Source organism: Citrus sinensis, chromosome 5 (genome assembly GCF_022201045.2).
Source record: "Citrus sinensis cultivar Valencia sweet orange chromosome 5, DVS_A1.0, whole genome shotgun sequence".
In the NCBI taxonomy this organism is placed as follows: domain Eukaryota; kingdom Viridiplantae; phylum Streptophyta; class Magnoliopsida; order Sapindales; family Rutaceae; genus Citrus; species Citrus sinensis.
In genome coordinates this window covers 20,335,794-20,349,897 of record NC_068560.1, presented here as the reverse complement: position 1 = coordinate 20,349,897, position 14,104 = coordinate 20,335,794, and the positions used below count along the sequence as shown (strand labels likewise).

General features: G+C 32.5%; 1 protein-coding gene, 1 long non-coding RNA gene and 3 other non-coding genes across 5 annotated transcripts; all 5 read left to right on the top strand.

Annotated features, from left to right (window-relative positions):
• The first annotated feature begins 1,858 nt into the window (after positions 1-1,858).
• LOC102622933 (J protein JJJ2) lies at positions 1,859-4,101 on the top strand. The gene has a single exon (XM_006471417.3). The coding sequence runs from the start codon at positions 1,925-1,927 to the stop codon at positions 3,863-3,865; it is 1,941 nt and encodes a 646-aa protein (XP_006471480.2). The 5' UTR covers positions 1,859-1,924; the 3' UTR covers positions 3,866-4,101.
• Positions 4,102-10,252: 6,151 nt separating this feature from the next.
• Positions 10,253-12,544, top strand: LOC107176132 (uncharacterized). Its single transcript, XR_001507552.3, has 2 exons — positions 10,253-11,647; positions 12,263-12,544. It is a non-coding gene; the product is annotated as an uncharacterized LOC107176132 (long non-coding RNA).
• Positions 10,776-10,861, top strand: LOC127902917 (small nucleolar RNA snoR53Y). The gene has a single exon (XR_008055554.1). It is a non-coding gene; the product is annotated as a small nucleolar RNA snoR53Y (small nucleolar RNA).
• Positions 10,993-11,078, top strand: LOC112497782 (small nucleolar RNA snoR53Y). The gene has a single exon (XR_003064765.2). It is a non-coding gene; the product is annotated as a small nucleolar RNA snoR53Y (small nucleolar RNA).
• LOC112497792 (small nucleolar RNA SNORD96 family) lies at positions 12,081-12,169 on the top strand. The gene has a single exon (XR_003064774.1). It is a non-coding gene; the product is annotated as a small nucleolar RNA SNORD96 family (small nucleolar RNA).
• Positions 12,545-14,104: the final 1,560 nt, after the last annotated feature.

Here is a 14,104-nt window from a genome sequence, read left to right as displayed (position 1 = left end):
GTCACATCAATTTGTACAAAATAAGTTTGTACAAGAGTTTGTGTCTCTACCATCACTCAGGGTTATAATCCAAACCAAAATCCAAACAACCAAATTGGAACACAATTTGCTCACCCCTGTCACTACTTGTCGTGTGAATATAACTCAAAAAGCTAGGTGATTGAACCATGAATGAACAATTCACTGAGGATTTGTTTGCTGGCAGTTAAATATAGAAAAAAAAAAAACAAAACTAATTTTCCGTTTGGTAGCAAAAATAGAATAGATCGCAATCTTGAGCCCATCAATTAGTGTGGGAGGAGTTTAAAAAATATATATATCCTTGGGACTCTTGGGATGAAAGTTTTAAAACTAAAATATAATGGATGATAGGACAAGATAAATAGAAAATAAAGTCCCTAATAAAAACATCACACGCTACGCATAAAATAAAAATTACCTCTAAAATAAAACAGAAGTATAATAACTCTAGAGTAAACATGATGGTCTTACCTTAAACAGGTCATGTATTAAACTTATAAACTAAATGAAATACTAACAAAGTGTTGGCTCCACTGGCAATGGAGTCTCTTTAAATGACTTGATTGGGTTTACTCCTCAGTTCAAGTCGCAAGGAAGTCACCTTTGTTGGGTGAACATGTGCTTCCCGATTCGAGCGGGGACTTATAGTCTGGTCTGTAGTACAGACTTAAAGATGTCTCTCACAGTTGGGGTCCTCCTCAAGATACCTCGCGATTAAGACAAAAAAAAAAAAACTAAATGAAATGATTGAAGCGATCCCAATTAAGAAAGAAGGAAGGAGATTGGAATTAGAATCTCCTGCCATGCGGACTACCTACACTTGGACAGTAAGACCATATGAAGTCTCATTATTTCCTAAGATTGACTTTGGACTTTTTCCTGGTGCAGTTTAAGTGGGAAGGCAAGAAGGCCTCCTTTTGCAGGAGCTCGAGCCACGAAGTGAGATATCACTGACTCTATAAGAGCTGAAATTCTAACATCGTGTCAAGACCGACGGGATAGGGAGGGGTTAGTTTCTATGGGGCGTATGCCTCACAAAACGTCTGGGAGGCGTGCAACGGTTTCCTCGGGCTAGACGAACATTGGCCTTCAAGTGCAAAGGCCGAAGGGAGTTTGGCACCCATGGAGCAGGGACGAATGTCAGCATAAAATGGTCTATAAATAGTGACCAAATGCCAGCATTCAGGGGACCTCTCCTCTTAACAAAAATCAGAGTGAATTTAACACAAAAATTGTGTTACTTGTTATATTCATTCTTTCTAGCTAGTATTGATTTAATCACTGGAATGCCATTACTGATACCGCCGAGCTCCGGGAAGAAGATATCAAACATGATTCTAGCATTTCAAGGTAAAACATCATCGTCAGACAGTTTGATATAACAAGTAGATATTACTAAACTCATGTGAATATCCGCAGATCGTTTAGTGGGTTTGAAACTTTCAAGCAAAGGGTATAGTTGTGTTTGTTTGTTTGATTCAAGACGAGTAATAGTTTGAAAGCTTAATGTAACAACCAATCAATAATAAAATGCATTCACCCTCAATTAGTGAACTGTGTTATACTTAATCTTAATACCTCAGGAAAAAAAAATGTAAAATCAATTTCTCATGATCATTCAAATTAAATTGATAGATTTAGGTCAAATGGATTGAATTTTTAATAAATTTAATAAAGGGAGGCTTCTTCCAGGCAAAAATTAGAAATTGACCGCCAGCCAAAAATTCACTCTTAATGAATTTTTTTTAATCCAAAAATATTTTTTTAATTAATGATACCATTATTAAATAATAAATAATTTTCTTAACCATATAAATAATAAATAAATAAATAAACGAAGAGCCAGAAAACAAACAGCAAGCCAGCAAGCAAACAGAGAGTATTCACAGGCCCCTCTGTGAAAATGGAGACAGACCCAGAAGCAGAACGAGAAGCTTCGCGTCTCAAAGGCATCGCGGAGACGAAATTCAAAAACTCAAACTTAAAATCAGCCCTAAAACATGCGAAGAAAGCACAGCGTTTGGCCCCAAGCCTGGAAGGCCTTTCGTCAATGGTCACAGCATTCAAAATCCTCCGCGTTGCTTCAAAATCTAAAGAGTGGTACCAAATCCTTCAGGTAGAGCCCTTCTCTCATATCAACACAATTAAGAAACAGTACAAGAAACTTGCGTTGATTTTGCATCCTGATAAGAACCCTCATTCAGGAAGTGAAGAGGCTTTTAAGTTAGTGGGTGAAGCTTTTAGGGTTTTGTCTGATAAGGTTAGGAGGAAAGAGTATGATATGCGATTGAGAATTAAGATTCAGGATGAGAAGGTTGCTCTTGATGATAATGATGATGGGTTTGCGGGGAAAGAGACATTTTGGACTGCGTGTTCGCGGTGTCGGTTGTTGCACCAGTTTGAGAGGAAGTATTTGGATCAGATTTTGGTTTGCCCTGGATGTAAGATGAGTTTTGAGGCTGTGGAGGCAAAGGAGAGTAATGCGGTTAGAGTTTTTAGGAGTGGGAGGTTGAGTGAAAAAATGGGCAGTGCTGATTTGAAGATGAAGATGGGGAATGTGGGGTTGAAGAGGAAAACCGTTAGTGGGGATACAAAGATGAAAGGGAGTGGGGGTAGTGGTGTTGATGGGGAGAGTGGGGATTCAAGGAAGGAAATGGGTGGTGGTCGTGGTGATTGGGGTGGAGGCAGATTGAGGAGGAGGACGAGTAGTGTTGGGGAGGTCTTGGCGAGGTCCAAGCCAAAGCTTGTGGAAGATCGGGAGGAAAGTATGACGTTAGCAGAAATGCAGTTGGAAGCTAAGAGAAGGGCGAATCAGGCGAAGTTGAAGTTTAAACTGAAGGAGAAGGAAATGGAGAAGCGTGGAAAAAAGGAGAAGAAAAGAGAGAAGGAGATTGAAAGACACAGGGCTTCGAAGAATAAGGACTTGGAGGTTGAAGGTCAGCAGGCTGCGGAGAGGATTGTAGACCTAGAGAATGAGAACGGTGTACTTGCGAAGAAGATTGTGGACTTAAGAACTAAGAAAAGGAGGACTGTGAATAAGACTGAGGATTTGCAAATTGTGAGGCAAGAGACTTTGAAGAAGAGTGTTGATTTGGTGATTGAGAGGCACAAGACTTCAAAGACAAAGGATTTGGAGATTATGGCTGTGGAAGACTCAGATTTTTATGATTTTGATAGAGACCGAATGGAGAGGAGTTTTAAGAAAGGGCAAGTATGGGCCATTTATGATGATGATGATGGAATGCCTAGGCATTATGGTTTGATTGATGAAGTTTCAGTGAATCCTTTTGAGGTGAAGATAAGTTGGTTGGATCTTCGGAGTAATGGGGATGAAGGGTTAATATGTTGGGAGAAACAGGGATTTCATGTATCCTGTGGGAGATTCAAGGTTTCAAGGAAGACTTCTATTGACTCTCTGAATATATTTTCACACATTGTTGAGTGTGAAAGGGCAGCAAGAGAAGTTTACAGGATTTTTCCAACAAAAGGTTCAGTTTGGGCACTTTACAATGAGGCGGCTTTGGGCATTGAAGGAAGCAATCTTTCAGCCAGAGATAGGCGATCCTATGACATAGTAGTACTTTTAACAACTTACAGTGAAATGCATGGGTTAAGCATGGCCTATCTTGAGAAGGTTGATGGGTTTAAGGCTGTATTTAAGAGACGAGAAATTGGTTGTCATGCCATTAGATGGCTTGAAAAGGATGATGTTCGTTTGTTTTCTCATCAGATTCCTGCAAGGAAGGTCACCGGTGATGAGATTCCTGACTCTTTGAAGGACTGTTGGGAGCTAGATCCTGCTTCACTGCCTTCTGATTTGCTCACTATCGGTTGGGGAAGTTGATATCTGGTTGAGAAGCCTGTTGTACTCCTTATATCTAAGGTATAGGTGTTCAACGTGAATATGTTTTCACTCTCTGTAGCACATTAGGGCTTTGCAATAGCTTGAATATATGCTTTTGGTATTAGGTTACTGTAATTTGAGTCATGAATCAATAATTGGAAGCTCTGAACGGTGCTTTCTGATATGATTTTTTGCATATTACTGAACCTACAGAATGAATGTGGAAAATTGTTTAATGGCTTCCCAAAGCAACTGTCTTTGATCTTAGTAATCATGCATATGCATCATAACTACATTAAACTACATCTCATACATTAATTATGCGGTCTTTAGTTTCACTTGCAATTGTTGCCTCGTGAAATTCTGCTTGATACTGACATGCTAAAGCTGAAACGTATTCATAGATCTGGGAGCTACACAATTTATAGTCATGGGAATCATGTAGTTATTATATGGCTCGCGGAGTTGCATTACTATCATGTATTATGTTGCATATTTTATAGTATTTAAATGTATTATAGTGTTCTGTACTAAATAAATTCGAACAAGTTTATGTGTTTAATTTTGGTATAGCATTGATGATATTGGCTAAAAGAAGCAAGTTACGTCTATTGCTGGTTAGAATTGGACTGTACTAATCATTTTAAACAACATCAACAACAATAATAATAAGGGATATTATCAAATACCCACAAAAAAATTTTGTGACATATCCACTAAGGGTTTTTGATAAGGTACATTTTGGTTAATATTTCGGCTGCTGTCATTTTACTACTAAAATCTTAACATTGTTGAAAAATTGCTCAGGTTACAAGAGTGTTAAAGGGATTTCAACCTGAAATTATTTTCTTAGTTATTTTTTGGAGCTTTTTTTTATTTTATTTCAGTTATTATTTTATTATATAAAAATATCTCCAAAATAGAGTTCTAGGTTTTTTGATAGAGTGATACTAATTGAAATTTTTTAATGAATCCATAAACAAGAAAAAAAATTATTATTTTTATTTTATAATATAATAAAATACTAATAATTGAAATTAAAAAAAAAAAAGAAAAAGGGGTCGTAAATTGTATATAAAAAAAAGATTAAAAAAAACTAAAAAAGAACTAAGAAAATAATTTCAGCTATTGAATATCTTTATGATCTCAGTAATTTTTTAACAGTGTGAATGTTTTGGTGGTAAAAGAATAACAGCTAAAATATAGTTATCAAAAAATTTTAGTAGTGAATTAATATGTCAAGAAATATTTTATGAGTATTTGGTATCCCTAATAACAAATGTATATCTGCAGCACAATTTCATCGAAAAAGAGTATTTTGGGCCAATAGCAAGTTAAATGGGATAAGTAAAAAAAAAAAAAAGCACATGCAATAGAGAAAAAAAACAAAAATAAACGCAAGGTTTCAATTAAGTGGAAAAGTAACAATCGATACTGTGTGAGAAAAACAAAGTCATAAAAATGATCTTGCAGTTTTTCTTAATTGTTATAAAATTCTATTTAAAAATTGTTACAAAATTACTTCACATTCTCTTTTACCATTATCAAAATTATATCAATTTTTGGTTATGTACTCTTAATTTCAATCTTAATATCTCATCCAACACAAAAAGTGAAATTTTCATTTGCACATAAATCACATTTGTGTTTTTAAACAATGTAACATGTACAAAAAGATAAAATAGAAGCTTTTTTCCCTCTCAATAAATTTAATCTTCTCTTCTCTATTTTTCTTAGAGATGGGATCATTCTAACACTTAAAATTCATTTAGCTATGAACCGTTGGAGATAATCAAAATAAAAATAGTACAAATTGAAAATAATGGTGTTTCTCACTTGTATTTTATTCTTTAGTAACAATTTGATTTTTAATTTGTATTTTATTCTTTTGTAACAATCAAAATTTTAATTTCAACTGCAAAATGATAAAATTGAGGAGAGATCTTTTGTGATGTGAGATTCAATATTCATCATTTTGGAGAGGAATAACATATCCAGCATTTTTATAATTTTTTTAAAAATCATACCTATTTTTTATTTTCTAAAATATTTTAAAAACAATTTACTTTCATTATTATTTAATTAAAACATACTTACCTATAATGATATTCGGTAGAAATTAAAAAAAAAAAAGAACTCTATTAAACGATTAAATTGAAAAATTGGTTTCCTACCTCTTTGTCGAACATTCATAACAAATTGAAATGTTCATTTCCTATCAAAGACGGATAAATTGAACCAATTAATTTTATTTTTTAAAGTTTTGTGGCCGAAAACGAATTATTTCTTTGAAAGCAATACTAATTAATCAGATGTGCAACAACCTCCATACACTAAAAGGCGCAACTAACTCAAAGGGAAAAGCATTATTTAATAAAAAAAGGGAGATTGTCAATTTTCCTTTACTACAATCAATATATATTATTTATTTCTCTACTATTTTTATAATAGCCAATAACCTCCCAATATGATAAGTTTATAATATTATGCTTATTTCTAAGTACACTTTTATTTATATTTATTATAAATTAAATAAATCACATAAATAGAATTTAAAATAAAAAAAATTAAATATTAAAAACAAGAAGTATATTTTTTTATATGAACAAAACAATTAATAATAATTTTTTTCTTATACTTTTTTATTTTATAAACATTTTCTTCTAATATATATTTTAAAATATTTTAAAATCAAATGTAAAAAGTACAAGGAAATATTTTATTATTTATTTTATAATAATTTTTTATCCTTTGATAATAATTTTCTTATATATTTATTATAAGAAAATGCTTATAAAATAAAAAATATAAGAAAAATATTTTATCATTAATTTTTTCACATCAAAACATATATTTTTTATTTTTAATACTTAATTTTTTATTTTAATTTTCATTCATGTGATTTATTTAATCTATGATAAATATAAACAAAAGTGTATTTAAAAATAAAAGTAATATTATAAACTTATACTATCAGGGTTCTTAGTTATTATAAAAATAGTAAGTTGGCAATCTCTCTCTCTATATATATAAAAGTTCAAAAGACAAAGGGCGCAACAAGATTCTTAGATACTGAACAAGTTGCAGAAGTAATTAGAGAAATCAAAAGCTATAAACTCATGAGAAAGAATTTACCCAAAGCGCAGCAAGAAACTCATGAAAAAGGATTTACCTAAAACGAGTTTACTTATTAGTTGAAAAATATAAAATATCACAATAAGCTCGCCTTCTCTAGCAATGTGGAAGGTGACACATCAATTCACCAATATTATTCGAAGAGTAAGGTGGAGCTTTCATTTAACGACTTGCTAGCAAACCAAAAGTAGTCTTAGATTGGGTACAAGAGTCTCGTAAACCAAAAGATTGATAGAGTAAAGGGGGAGAACAAATCGTTGTTGCATGCAAGAATTAGATGCGTGGCTCGAAAAGGCTGATGAAATCTACAGCATCTGGCCAAATATCTTCATGTTTGAATTCTTTCTTTATTATTATTATTTTTTCCCTTTTTTTGAAAACAGCGTTTGCTAACTGCTTAGATTTAATTACAAAGAGAATTGAACAAAAGAAAGTAAAATACAACATGTTAGCGCGTAAATGTATTGTGGGGATATTTCTTTTCTCAATTAAATTTGAGTAAATGCAGTCTTTTTTCTTATTCAAATGTGAGGAGTAAACATCCCTTGAATATTTGTGAGGGTTAAAATCTGGACAGCGCTCTATTAGTATTGATGTAAGTTGATCACAGTAATAGTCTGATTTGTAAATATCAATTATAATCTCATGTAATATAAGTTGTAATTTGAACAATAGTCTCATGTAATAAAAAAAAAAAAAACGTGTTAGCGCTATCAGAAAATAAAAGTAATATGTAACTCAATTTTGCTAACAGGTCTCGTATCCGTGCCTCAAATTTCCTTGCCAAGCTATATGAAAATGAAATATATTTACGGAAGTTCAAAAATAAATAAAAAATTATTGGTAATTACCCGGCGTCCAAAGTAAAAATATTCTTATAAAACGCTTCTCATAAACATCATCATGACTCACGAAGTCATGCGCATGGTCCACAGGACCACAGCTACACTTTGGAAATCCTTAATTAATGCCATAATGCTTTTCTAAAAGTAAAATGTAATTTTTAAAACGGATATAATGTTAAATAAAATTTATTTTAATATTTATGATCATGTATATATATTATTTTTTAATATATAATAATTGATAATTAAAATAAATATTTATATTTTATTATTTTTATTTTTATTTTTATTTTGTTTTTGTTATCTTAATATAATTAATAAAATGATCATTTATTTAAATTTAATTATTTTTATTTCATAATTGAATAAAGACAATATTGGATTTTTATAAGGCTCGGGCACGAATATTAGATTTTTATAAGGCTCTGTCTACCGTGCCCCTTGGGCACCATATCCTCTTGTTTTGTCATCTATTGAAGTGGCCGTTGAATGAAAAGAAGCAAGATCGTGCATGTGTGAAGTGGCCATATGGCAGTTGAAGGAAACTACGAGTACCGGTCAGTAGACAGGAATTGTTAACGGTGACATAATATTTTTAAAGGAAACAATAAAATGTTGGTGTATATAACAATAAACTAGTTAGATGGAACAATTATATGTAGAAGCAAATAGTTTGTGAGGGACAAAAAAAATTGTATGTTTTCAACATATTATTTGTTGCAAGAGACATATAATGTGTCGTACTGTAGCGATGAAAAATAGAAAGAGAGAGGGCATGTTAAGTAACATAATAATGAACAAAAAATGAAAAAGCTGCTTCTTTTTTTTGTACATTTAGTTGATTAGTGGTGCTTAGAATGCAGTCGGAGCCACTAAATCCCGCAGTTCGAAGAAATTGGAGCAAAAAATAATGCTGCAGTGATGAAGTGGATGGATTGTTGAATAGGTTGAAAGCACAGAAAAAATGAAAGCTACAGTTGGTGTATTGGATGAAAGTAAATTGGCAGTCCGGATTTGCACTTGTTACAGAGCAGCACCGCAAGTTTCTCATCAATCCTACCACTTAAATTGGGTCGTATTCAACTGGTTGGTAAATGACCTCCAAACCATTTTGATAATTATCGCTCTCTACTCCACAATTTTTGTCAATCTTTGTTTCATTCAAAACCACCAAAACAAGCTACAAGTCACCGCAAGCCACTTCAAAAATCCCACATGGCAGCGTTACTCGAGCCATAGATACACAAAAGTAATAAAATTTTCATCATTCCGATGAATCGCAGACGTCGGCCAAAATACGGGTAAGGGTTTACAGCCCCCTAAAACTAATTTAGTACATGAAACGGGTTTGGACAATTGCCCACTTCAATTGGTTTTTACCCTTCTAAAATCCCATCCGTTGGATTAAATTCATTATAATCTAACGGCTGGACTGAATAATGACAAAATAAAGGGGTACAATAGCTGGACTCTTTTTGTAATATATGCAACCATATATACGAAATTGTATTCAATTTAAAACGGATTTTCAAAACTATTCATTTCTTACTTTTCAAAATTTATTGTAGGGTGAAATAATTTTGACAAAGTAATTTAAAAAATTTTACTAAATATCAAAATTAACATGTATCTTTTCAAAATCACTTTTAAATATTTCAAAAGCAATCTCAAATGGATCTTCAAATCTCCAATATAGGTACTGATTGTAGATCATTACCCCAATTAACTATTCTTCAGTTGATTGAATCATTTGATCTATTGTCCCTATTTCTTGAATGTCGTTGATCTGAATTATTGCTAGTTGTTATTTCATCTTCAGTTGGTAGAGTTTCCATGCCATAATGTTGCTCTGCAACAATACCTCTCGCACTAGAATAACTCCCATGTATATATAGAAAGAGGGGAAAATTCTTTAATGTTTCTTAGTTTTAGAGTTTTTTTTTTGTTTTTTTAGGAATTACATTATTTAATTTAAGATTCTTTTTTTTTTATCATTTACAATCTACAAATGAATTATAAATTTATAAATTGGGTCAACTGAGAGTTTGAGACTCTAGATACAACCCAAAAAATATTTCAAAAATAGCTTAAAAATCTACCCACACTAACAACTCTGGAATTAAAACCCATAGGGAAAATATTCAAGTTAATTGTAAAGGTCATCATAATTTGCAATGATAAAAATCATCATACAATACTGTCTTTATTTGAAATCCTTAAGAAATTGATTAAAAAAATATTACTCTGGGCTGGATCAAAATTGGCAACGGCAAGCCCATAATTGAAACCAAATAATGCCCACCGGGCCTTTTCTGTTGACAGCCCATAGACAATTCTAGAATGCGGGATTGAATTGTACTAATGTTAAAAATTCTGATCCAAAATAGAAATAAAGAAACTAGGATCATCTCTTAAAATTACCCTAATCCTATATCAAACCCTAAACCCTTCTCTTCCCAATTCACAACATAGTCTCCTTCTCTGCAGCTTCTCGCCCTCTCTCCCTTTATTTGCCGTTCCCCCAAGTTAATTTTTTTATAAAAATTTTGTATCGTTGTTTGATTTAAGCGAATGAATTTGTGATTTAAGTTGAGTTCGAGATGAATTTTTGCTTTGTAATTTTACTCAAAAAAAAAAAAAATTATTATTACTGTCATAAATGCACAATCCCAGCTCATTACCAGGCCTTTTGTAGGCCAGGGAGCCTAATTTTCTTATTTATATTTGATATAATAAGTGTTTTTTTTTTAAATATGCGTCTCTGTTTTGTAAAGATTAGTTTTTTTTTCTAATAATTTATAAAAGAATAAGCAAGTGGGGTATTCTTTGACATTGATTTGTTCAACTGGTTGTTTGGGGCTAACCAGTTATGTTTGTAGATTCCGAAGTTCCTCCTCCTTTTTGTGTTTGTATGCAAATTTGATTTTTTGTTCCCCTGTGATGGTTCAAACATAATCAATGCTAATGTATATCTGAATTTTTTATGACTGAGTTGTTGATTTTTTCTGAGGGGAATTTGTTTTAGGTTTTAACAGAAATTAGTTTCTTTAGCCTTGCATGAAATTTATATATGATGTAGCTTATTGCAAATTTTTTCCTGTTCTTGTTCATATTTTAAACGAATGTCAATTAACTTAAGTAGGGATTGTTGCCGGTTATGTTTCATAACTGACCATGCTAATTCTGATAATTAGATGAATGAAAGCTTCATTTTGTTATTTTCAGAGGGAACTCCTCCATTAGTGATTTTATTACTGTTGAATGTGAATAATTCTAGAGAGATGGCTGTTTTATTTTTATTGGAATTTGTTTATTGTAGCCCTCATCATTGCAGTTGATCTAGTGGTGCATTTTGTGCTTGTTGGGATTGTTGTTGAGCAATAATGTGATCGGTTGGTTGATCCTGAAAAACACAGCCAGTATGTACGTCAACATCTTACAGAGTTCAAAATTTAGTCTTGACTATTTAGTTTAGCTGTTGTATTGTTTGTAATTGATTTCATGTTCCGTGATGGCTATGTTTCTTGTTGACGTAGTGATCAAAAGTTTGGTTGATCATGAATTCTATCAGATAAGTAACGGGCTTCTACTTCCTGTAAAGAGTCATATACTTAGCAGGAGCAAACCGGCTATGTTGGCAGATTCTGAATTAACTGTCACAAATAAATGCTCTGATGTTGATGGTCCTCCTCTAAAGGTCTTTCTGGGCAGGTCTCATATTCTCTTGCCTTGTGGAATGGGTTGCGGCCATTACCGTTTGGGATTTGCGATGTGACATGCATTTTTAGTATCTTGTGATAAAGTTGAGTTCCATATTAAAAAATAAAATAAAATAAAATAAATCTTGGGATAAAGTCTGATTTTCAGTTACATTTTTTAATTTCAATTTATATGCAATTGAATTTAGCTTTTTATTCTTCTTTGGATGGTGCTGTTCATGTTATTGATTTAGTTATCCATAGGCTGTTTCTTTTGCAGTTCTAATTTTTTTGACGGGGATTTCTAGAAAGAAGTCCAATACTTTGTTTGGGGCAAACCAGTTATGTTTGCAGATTCCAAAGTAACCGTCAGAAAGAAATGCTCTTATGTTGATGGTCCTCCTTTACTGGAGCTCCCTCCATTTGGGCAGGTCTCATATTCCATCGCCTTGGGTAGTGGCGTTGCTGCTTTGACCATTTGGGACTGGCCATGAGACATACATTTTTGTTTTTTTTATTTTTCTTTTATAAAAGTTTTGGCCTATGAGGAGATCATTAAAAAATTACCATCTTTCGGGACTGAATGGCTTGTTAAGCCCTGCTGACATTCTGCAATTCTGAGGCCTTGTTAATAGACTAATTTCTCTGTTCATTTTTTTTTTCAATTCAATAGTTTGCATGAAAAAGCTAATGATAATACGGTTTTGTTATTTTTTCAGCTGCAGGTTGCATTCACAAGAGCTGTATAGTATAATTTTGATCTTGTTCTTTGATTCATTTGCAAAATGAGAAAGTCGAGAAGTTTGGTTTGGTTGAGGGTTTCTGTTGGATGATTTGCTGTTTCAGCTGGTTCCAATGAATGGATGCTGTAAGTCGATCCACTAATCGGTTGATGCCTAATTGACAATCGGCTTTGTATCTATAAAATGAAATAATATCTTAATGTTGATCGGAACAATTATAGCTTGTTTGTATGAAGTGACGTTTTCATTTTTTTTTTTAACGAATTTTGTGAAAATGTTCCCTTGCGCCCCAAGCAATAGCTCACAGAAGAGAGAGATCTGAATCATCTACATGAGTATATTTTTTCATTTTTCACCTCGTTCAAAATTGGCCTCAAAATAGTCACTTCATGCTCTAGAAAGAGACTCTGGAGTCTGGACTAAACTTCTAAACTTCTCAGCCTTGCGCAACGCTGACCTCTTCATACGATAACCTGCATCATTCCAGGCAGAGACTCGGGACTTTCGCCATCTCTGTTCCCCTCAAAGAAGTCAATATGAACTATAATGATGGACTTTCACCCCAAGCAATAACTGAAAGGAATGACTGCTGCAAACACAAGATCAAAAGCCAATATGAACTATAATGATGGACTAAGGAATTACATAAGTATATTTTTTTAATTGTTTTAAGTTTTAATTCACATGGTAACATTAATTAAACCAAAACATTGAATAAATTAGATTATATTTATTATGATGAATTAAAATTAAAACAATAGTGTTGAGGGTATAATTATATTTTTATTACAAAATAAAATCGAGAGACAATGATAGTATTATTTTTTTAATGCTATCAAACTAATCAACTTGTTAAATTTCTAATTTGTTGAACATTGAATAAATTATATGCTGCATATTTGAAGTCATATGCCTGCCCGTGTTAGTACTGTTGGTGTTGCACTTGCATTTGCAGATCAACCAAAATCTCAAGCCATTGAAGTCTGAATATTAATTGATAATCCATTGAATTTAGAATATTAATTGATAACTAATTATGTAATTACTGCATCTGCATAGATATTACACACTAGTCGGTGTCTTATGACTTGGTAACTTTTAATTCTATAGGGAATTGCAAAATTATTTCTAAGATAGTTTTTGAACAATCAATTAGTTATTACTTGTGTGTGATTTATTTACAGAGCCATAACGAAGCAACAAGATTTAGGAATCTAGCATCCCCATAATATGACAACTTGTGAATGATTTTTGGTTAAGACCATACAATCGGAAAAGGTGTAGAGGCCCCTGCAGGTGTTGTGGAAGAAATTGAGAGGACAAGAATGAACAAGTTGAAGGAGAGAATTTGCATGTTGAAGATGCGAGGGATGATGTGGATAATAGTGTCTTTCTTACATGCTCGATGAAAATGTATAAAAAATCAAATGGCTCATTAAGAAAAAGGAGAAGAAATGAAAATCCATAGGACCGTGGACGCCACTTCAAGAGCTAACAATGCTAACAACTTTGATCATTGGAGAAATGAAAGAATTTTTTACTGGCTTGGGTCAAGTTATGGGATAAAAAATCAAAGTTAACAAGCGGGACTAAATGACGAGTCGAAGAAGATCGTTGGCCTTATAATTAAAGTCAGTATTAGAATTTCTCGTGATATTGTTGCACTCAATGTTATTTTATAGTCTTAGAGACAAGGAGAAGGAAGCATGGATTAAACTTTTTTCTTAATAGTGAAATTTAACTCATTCTATAGTTTATTAATGTCTAGTTTATGAAATTTAACGCATTATCAAACTTAAGAATGACTTTTATTTCATA

Coding starts and splice junctions, on each gene's coding strand:
- LOC102622933 (XM_006471417.3), top strand. CDS start 1,925: ATGGAGACAGACCCAGAAGCAGAACGAGAAGCTTCGCGTCTCAAAGGC.